The sequence below is a fragment of the Nematolebias whitei genome, chromosome 10, assembly GCF_014905685.2.
Source record: "Nematolebias whitei isolate Nwh7 chromosome 10, NemWhi1, whole genome shotgun sequence".
Taxonomy (NCBI): domain Eukaryota; kingdom Metazoa; phylum Chordata; class Actinopteri; order Cyprinodontiformes; family Rivulidae; genus Nematolebias; species Nematolebias whitei.
The window spans coordinates 29,373,872-29,382,856 of NC_056507.1; the positions used below are offsets into that span (position 1 = coordinate 29,373,872).

General features: G+C 37.7%; 1 protein-coding gene across 1 annotated transcript in view; it reads right to left on the reverse strand.

Moving 5' to 3' along the window:
- myrf (myelin regulatory factor) overlaps window positions 1–8,985 on the reverse strand; it is a 32,822-nt gene that overhangs the window by 15,267 nt on the left and 8,570 nt on the right. The window contains exons 2-5 of the mRNA XM_037683693.1: window positions 3,432–3,522; window positions 3,038–3,295; window positions 2,553–2,614; window positions 903–1,125 (exon numbers count right to left, since the gene is read on the reverse strand). Coding sequence (XP_037539621.1) covers window positions 903–1,125; window positions 2,553–2,614; window positions 3,038–3,295; window positions 3,432–3,522 — 634 coding nt within the window. The remainder of the gene's footprint in view (window positions 1–902; window positions 1,126–2,552; window positions 2,615–3,037; window positions 3,296–3,431; window positions 3,523–8,985) is intronic.

Here is an 8,985-nt window from a genome sequence, read left to right on the forward strand (position 1 = left end):
AAGGTCATGTGGTCTGATGAGTCCAGATTTATCCTGTTACAGAGTGATGGGTGCATCAGGGTAAGAAGAGAGGCAGGTGAAGTGATGCACCCGTCATGCCTTGTGTCTAGTCAATGCAAGATCTTGGTGAAAAATTAATGCAACACTGGATGGAAATAGATCTTGTGACATTGCAGAAGTTTATTGAAACAATGACACAGAGAATGCATGATGTAATCAAAGCTAAAGGCGGTCCAACAAAATATTAGTGTGTGACCTTTTTTTTGGTGGTGACTTCTTTTTGGCCAGGCAGTGTATTTTTTTAATCAACTGAGGGCTGGACTGAAGTCGCCCATGGGCTGAAAGTGACCCATGAGCCGCCAGTTGAATAGCCCTGTGCTGAAGGCTAAAAGAGCATCTTCCTCTCCACTGTCACCCATCACTTTGTGCATGTTTAGGATGGAAAGTGAAGATTTTGTTAGAAAGGCAACCTTTTGCTTAATGGTGTTTCATGAAACATTAAATCTGTATCATAACTGGATTCAGCTGACTGTATGTAATTTAATTTGGATCTGTTTTAAACCAAATGAGACTGCATGGCTTTTGATAAGATTTGGATATGTTACATGTTTTCATGGTGCCCTGAGAAGACACTTGTTGTGAATTGACAATATACAAATAAACTGAATTGAAGTGAAATGAAAAATACAAAAAGTTTAGACTTTAGAGCTACTAGTAGTGAAACTCTTTGGCTGATGTTTGACTTTATATTGTTGGAGCAAAATGCCACTAGTTGGTGAAAAAATGTAACTCAGAGAAGGTTCAAAGTAGCAGAGTAAGTTGACACCTGATATCAACAATTATAAATAAATGGTTTGCCATACCACTGGACCACTCCACTCTTGTGCATCTTAAAAACTCACTCTTGTCCCTGAGGATGCTGCAGCAGCTGATGGAGCATCTGCGTCTGCTGCACATCTCCACTTCCACTAGTGACTGGTCCAATAGGATACTGTGAAATCATGGGCTCAGGCTTCAGGTACATGTCCCGATGCATGCTGGGATAGTGCCCATGAGGTGGGAGGGGTGGCGTCGGAGCCATGTGGCACATATTTTCTGGTGTCATGGTCCTGATCATGTGAGGGTCTGAAAGAAGAACGGAGAAAATGTTCTCCATCAATCATCTGCTTTTCCTGCTCAGTATTATTTTTGTGATTCAAGTTCCTTTTTTTTCTTTCCAGTTTTTCCCAACCTCGGATAAAAACATTTTTTTTATTACGTCACAGTGAATAAATTCCCATCAGATAACATTACATTATTGAAATATTGCATTACTGCATTTAGCAACACAAGTGTGTGACCGTCAAGAATCACTTTAATGTTTCGTTTCTCTTTCTTTGACTTTTAAAACGAACCAGATGAGAACTAGGTTTTTTTCAACAGTTATGTTTTAATTTGCATCACACATTATTATTACAAATTACAATTATTATTATTATTATTATTATTTATTAACTAGAAAATGGCTTTTTCAGTAAAAATGCAGGCTGAGAGCTGAATGACTGCAAATTTACTGACGTTGAATTTGAGTTGTTAGAGCTAAAATAAGTAGATCTCAAGCTAAATGCTAAAAGAAGCCAAACTAGCTGAAAACTATAAAGAGCAAAATGTTTGTTAAATCCTAAAAGAGGAAAACACTTGCTAAAAGTAGCAAAGGTTTAGCTAAAATTAGCAAGAGGCTAGCTAAAAGTAGTCAAATGCTAGCTAACATTAGCAAAAAGGTTAGCTAAAAGTAGCAAACAGTTAGTTAAAAGTAAAAAGAGGCTAGCTAAAGTATCAAAGGGGTAGTTAAAATTAACAAAAGGCTAGCTAAAAGTAGCAAAATGCTAGCTAAAAGATAAAAATAGAAAACAGGATCGTTAAAAGCAACAAAAGGCTAGCTATAAATTAAAAGTTGCAAAATGATAGTTATAAAAATAAGAACAAGCAGCAGAATATCAGCTAAAAGCTAAATTAGCTCAGTGGTAGCTAAATAACCACAAGAAGACAAAAATAGAAAGTATGTTAAAGCATAATAAAATAAAACAGTATTTTTGAAGAAATAGACAAGATCTTGATGCATTTCTAAAGGGAAATAATGTAAATAAAGTTAAATTTATTACCCAAAAGTCGTGGTACCCATCTCCTGAATGAACGTTAATATAAATGAGTGTTGTTATTTTTTTAATATATATATGAATGACTAAAATAGTACAAAATGTGCAGAAGTAGTTAGACAGCAAAAATCGTACAGGAAAATAAAACAAGAGTGAATTTGTATTTACATGATGAGTAAATGATAAATCACTGAATATGTTATTTATTGTCCTCAAACTCGCTGTAACAGATACAGTACTGACAGTACAGTACAGTACTGCAGGCGTTAATCTCATACACTGAAGACCCTAACTCTGCAATCTTAAAACAAAAAAAAGAAGCAGCATTTTATTTCCACTTGTCCTCACATTTTTTAATTTTTTGTCTTTTTTTTTAATTAATTTTTTTAAGGGAAACTAAAGCGATGCGTTACTTACCATTCACCTGTTGAGGAGAATACGGCTCTGAGCTGGAGTCTGGTGGGGATTCAGGAAGTGTCCTGAAATTATTGATAAAGAAAAACAGAACACCGCAAATGTTTCACTCATAAACACAAAAGTCTAGTTTTGAAAACCACAATTTAAAAATATAATAAAATATGCTGTAACCCACTCCCAACGTCCCAAATACTCCATTAGGATCACAACAATTTCATGTTTTTTTACACGAGATTGGATGCGTCAGATTTTCTCTGAAGGGTGTAATCTGATTCTCCTCTGTCTGTTATCAGTCCCCTTCCCCTACAGAATCAACCAGCTAAAGTTTTATTGGGACAAATGAAGCTTTATCAAAGTGGACCTGTAGATGGCTGTGTTTTGTCATACAGGGTAAACACAATTCTGTGCTACAACTTGTGACAAGTTTTAATGAACAATTTATTTCTTTTATGCATTTTTGAATAAACATCCATTGATCAGCTCACCCTGGAGCGTAGTGCCCCCTGTGCTCTGGTTTGATGTGAGCTTGTTGCTGCTGTCCCAGGCAGGGGTAACCGTGCCGAAGACCCACGGACGGCCCTTGGGGGTAGGCGTTCTGACAGCTGGAGGGCCCAGGTGGAGGGGCTCCTTGGCGCAGTAGAATAGGGGGGCTCACACCACAAGCCAGTCCTCCAGAGGAGGACACTCCTGCCTGAGGAGATGAGTAATTAGGTCCTGGTGCACTGTGGACCTCTGAGAAACAGCTGGGAAGACGGGGAAAAATAAGGAGAAGAGAGAAAGACGGGATTAGCCTTATCAGGAAAAACAAATTCCTTTGTAACGACATGATGTGGTTGGGGTGTTTTGACGTTGCTGGGTTGGCCCAGAGTCCCTACTGACATGTCAGCGCTATCGTCCTCCTTGCTGATGTACTCTTCCAGGATACTGGTGTCGATGTTGGCTGGCTCCAGAGAACTGGTAATATCATGACCTGCGGTGAAGGGAGGGTTGGGAACATGGAGGTAGAGTGGGGTGGGAGTGGGGGGGGGAGAACATTTGGGGATTAGCAAATGGAATCCTTCAGCAGTTCCACACGGTGCCACAGCTGCCCTGGTTTCAACACAAGCTGGTGTTGTCACCATTCTCTTGAATTTTGAATACAATCTCACCGAAAGAACAGAGTTTGTTGAAAGCAGCGTAGTATTTACCTTATGCACTGGCATCATCTTGAACATGTGATAAAGATGTTGCTAAAAGAAGAGCTTTGATTGGCTGAAAGTAAATTTAAGGATTAAGCTTTAATGGAAGGACGTGGTTATTCTGATGATTCGGTACAATTAATTCATTATCCGTTTAATAATAACATCAGCTGATAGTTGCTGTGTTTACTGTAGCTGCATTATCCCTATACAAACAGTGACAATGATATTGTCCTTTAGAACTTTACAACAATTTGATCATCATCTGCCACAGAAACATGAAGGCGGACGACGATGTTTTCTCCCAGATGTGAACATGTGTTAGTGTGTTCGTTACCAAACATCTAATCAACCACTGGAATCGTGCAGAACATAATTGATGAACTTTTCGAGAAATTTTATCTTTTAATGAAATAATTAGAGATCACATCCAGGAACACTTGCTCCTGTTTCTGCTTTTTATTTTATTCTATTTTTTTTTTCTTCAGTTTTTTTGATTGTTGTTACTTTTATGTCGGTGTTGCTTTTGTTTGAAATTTTGAAATGCTTGTATTGATATGTTTATTTTATACTAGTGTTATACTGTATTTCATTGGTTGTATTGATGGTATTGTTTTATTTTCGTATAGCAGATCTCTCTTGCAAACAAGACAATTGTGTTTCAATGAGACTAACCTGCATTACTAAAGGAAATTAATGAAAAAACTTGGTCAGTTTTACATATATTGCCCTAAAGTTTGGTATGGTAGTAGCTGAGAGTGATTCCCAGCAGATATTCATATCACTAAGTGATTGTGCTACATCGTTCTTTAAAAAAATGTGGCATTGACTATCGCTAGTCAACTCTGTCTGTCTGTTAGCAAAATATATTATAAAGCAATGAATGGATTTCAATGAAACATTCTGAAAATAGTCATTGCATGAATGTTTACAACTCTTGAACTTTTGGCATTGCCCCAATTCAAGACGGCTGCCACAACCTTCTGATTTTAGAAAACCCATAAATGGCTATTAGTCAGTCAGTTTAGCAGATATCAAGCTAACATTTAATGTTTGCAGCTGAGACTGATTGTCTCTGAGTGTGAGATACTGCGACGTCGCACGAGACTGAGAGTGAATTATTTTCAAGATTTGATCAATCCTTTTTTCCAAATCATTTCTCACCGCAAGATCATCCTCTAAAACTAGTCTGAAGGGCTGTGGGTGACATGCATTCCTTCAAGGCGTTTAATTTACTGAAATTTTAAACAACGTTCACAAATTGCAATATATGTTTTCCATACAAGTGGAAGTTTTTATAGCCACACTCGTGGGTCATTTTCAGTCCTTTGAAAGCAAAGCCTCGCAAATCCCAAACATATGACCCCACTTAATCTCACTTGCACCTGCTTTCTTCTATGTATATATATATATTTTTTTAAAAGTACACAGACCATTTTATTCATATAATGGGAGGCAATTTCTTAAAACGTGCATCAAATTCCAAAGTACAGCTAGAAACATGGTGATTATAGTAGAAAACAGAACAGCAGAGGGGAAAATACAAGAACTTGTTCTATGGTGGGTGGGCATCTCCATTTTTTTAACCCCCCCCCCCCCCCCCCCACACACACACACACACACAGTGCACACTTGGTCTTCCCCTAATAGATTAAGAAGCTGAGAATGTGAGGAATTTTTGTGTTAGTATTAGAAAATATTTCAACTTTTCCCCTTTAAAATAATCTTCTGCTCGCTGCCACCAGAAGCGTCACTGAGTTATTAATGTCCCGGTTTCTCTTAACATTCTCCGTAGTTTTCTACTGTTTGCCTTAAAGGTGACTAATTCATCGCACGCTCTTACGAGGAACAGTCAGTTTGCAACATCCAAGTGCTTAGTTCACAGAGGACAATGAGATAAACGTTCACAACTTATAGTCATCAAAGCAACAAACCAAAACCTCCAGTTCCAAACTAATTATATAAGATTTACTGTTTAACGTGATAAATTCTTTTGCTGCCACTTTTAAAACAATCTTTGTTGGATATAAACAGCTGGTTGATGTCTCATGATGCATGGCAGTGCAAGGGTAAAAAAAAAAAAAAAAATCAGGATGGTTTCCCTTAAATGAGATCCAGATGTGCACCCCACCCAAAGAGGCAGTAAATTTAAGCTGGCAGGCCTGATAAGAGAAAATAGAGCGATGTGGGGAAAGAGGAGGTAAGATGGATGGGGGCTACATGTGGAGAGAAAAACTAAGTGAAAGTTTGATGTTGGAGGATGGAAAGACAGAGAAACAAACCAAAACAGAGAGAAAATGGGACTGGAAGCTACACTACCACACACTGCCATGAAAGGCTGGTGATCATGTAACTGCATGTGTGTGTGTGTCTGGCTGTTAGAAAAATATCCCATGGATCACTGGATAGATTTTAATGAAGCTTTCAGAAAGTAATCATTAAATGTACATCTACCAGGGGCGATTCTAGGATCTGACCTTTAGGGGTGCTTAGCCCCCAGTACTGACAATGGCTCTTGACTTGAACAACGCACCGCATGGTGTGGTTTGTGAGACGTTCAAAGGCTGAAGCACCCAGGTGGTCTCCCATCCAAGTACTAACCAGGTCTGATCCTGCTTAGCTTCTGAGATCAGACAAGCTCAGGTGTTCAGGGTGTATGGCCGTAAACGAGGAGCTTGGTCGCAAACAGGACTTTTAAAGGATCATAACAAACAAAGACTAAATTTATGCAGCCACAAGTTACAACATATACCTACATACAAAATAAAGCACTACTAGTTTTAAGCATTAACCTTTAATTTAACCATTAACCTATGACTGCAAAGCATCTGTAATGCAAAACTCCAACAATGCTGTTGGAGGAAAAGGGGGTGGAGCTCCTGCAGGTAAGAGGCGTTTACCTTCAAACAAATTGAGGTCGCTCATTGGTCTGTTGCTGACGAGCGTACTGGGTTAGTACGTGATTAGACTCGTGCAAAAAATAAATTAAATCTGATTTTATTGGTCTGTTTAGAGCATCATCAATCTTTCCATATTTATTTCAAATTTATTGAATATTTTGGTGAATTTAAGGTTTGAGAACTGAGCTTCCTTACAAAATCCTAATAATGTTTTTACATTTTTCAGGGGTGCTGAGTTAAAATTTAAGGGTGCTTGAGCACCCCCCCAAAAAAGGCTAATCACCACTGACATCTACAAATTATTCTGTTTCAAGATGGCCACCACAGCTAAGCAGACCTATCAGCACAACAATGGCTACCGCTCAGTCAGTCTTAGACTTAATGAGCTAATATTGTTTGTGGTAGTAGCTGAGGATAATCCCCAACACATGCTCAGAGTGTTAACAGATGGTCTTTGTTTAAATGATGGCAAGTCAGCAGGTGATACAAGGAGTACTAGTTTCAGTACTAGTTTCAGTACTAGTTTCAGTACTAGTTTTGTTGTGCATCTAGTTATCGCACCAGTTGCACATCGTCTTACACTCAGAGCCATCAATGAAATTAATCGTAAAACTACAAGGACAAGCCCTTTTTGAAATCTACTGAAGAGACCGGGATGTCTGCTCTCTTTCCTTTACATTTATTGATTTATTTATTAAATCTGCAATGACTCATGTTTCTAAAAACTTGGGATTATCAAATCAAACAAACAGGTTATTGGCATATTTTATATTCACTATTTCACCTAATACAGTAAAGAAAAATGTCCATTAGACGTATTTTTGGCCATTTGACAAAAATAAATACAATCCTTCTACCAAAATAGTTTTTATCTTTGTCTGTTTGACATTTGGTGAATTTACACCAATGAGTGATTACTGAAGCTTGAAACTGTTGTACGAACGTCGCACCAGTGAACCAGAACTACAATGCTTTGGCAGCTGAACAATGAGATGATATGAAAGTAATAATGTTTTCTTGAATAAATGAGCATTTTTCAGGTCTCTCTTGTAAATGAGTCCTCGAGGCTCAATGGGATTTACCTGTATAAATAAAGGTTGATTGATTTTGTCTATTTTTGAAGTATGTGTTGACCCACGGGCAGAATTTTTAAGTTTTCTCCTATTTGGAATTAATTGCAAATTCAGATTCAAGATGGCCATGACAGCTAATCAAGCTGAACCAATCATAGCTATAACACACACACATCTTTAATTCAATTCAATTCAGTTTATTTTTATAGCGCCAAATCACAACAGAAGTCGTCTCAGTGCACTGAACAGAAACATCCACATACATAAAAAGTTCATAATGTACTTTATTTAGGGAGCAGATATTATTTACAGATATTAAGCTATTGTGAGAAAGTAGCTAATAGTTTTCCTTAACATATATAGAGATCTAATTAGATCTTTGCCTAAAACTTTGACCTGCAGGACAAGATAGCAGGTGATAGGAAATATTTCAAGTAAAGCTCGTTTTACAGAGAAATTCAATTTTCTGCACATAATTTTCACAGACAATGCAGAGAGAATGATGAGTACATGACTTTGACCTTTACAGAATAAGCTGAAACTTAGATAAAAGCTAAATGCGTCACAAGGCTAAAACAGCGGTGGGGGTGGGGGGTGGGGGGTGGGGGGGAGTAGCAAAATGTCAGCTTAAAGCAGGGGTTCTCAAAATTTTTGAGTTCAGGGAACCCTCACAGGGAAGAAAAAGTTTCAAGGATCCCGCTCATAACCCTCATATCTATTAAACAATTTTCTTCAGTTTGTCTCTTCAATGAAAAGGAAATACTTGTGTAACATAAATACTTAAGACCTGTTCTTTAATAGTGTTAATACACTTTTTATTCTTTTAAACATGGGGTATTTTTCATTAAAGACATATTTAATTAACACAATTTTTAATTTCTACTTCCAAAAATTACATTTTGAGAAAATTAACAGTATCAAAAAACACTTTAAAACTTTACCTCTTCACATAATGAATGGCAATTAAATGGCACAAAGTATGCAGAAGTAGTTAGATGCCACAACTGTACAGTAAAAAAAAACAATAGAAAAACATTCATTCAACCTTTTAGACAGTTTAATCCCATTGAGCCTCAAGGAACATTTCTGTGACTATGAATTTAAGAGATGAGTAAACATTCAGTATGAGTCGTGCTGTTCTCAGTTCAACTTTAACGTAAAAACAAACAAAGCCAACAGAAAAAAGTAAACCTACATAAAAGGCGCTGGTTTTGCCTGCAGCGGAAGCACAACGCGATGACGTCGCAGCGGCAGCTCAACGCGATGACGTCGCAGCGGCAGC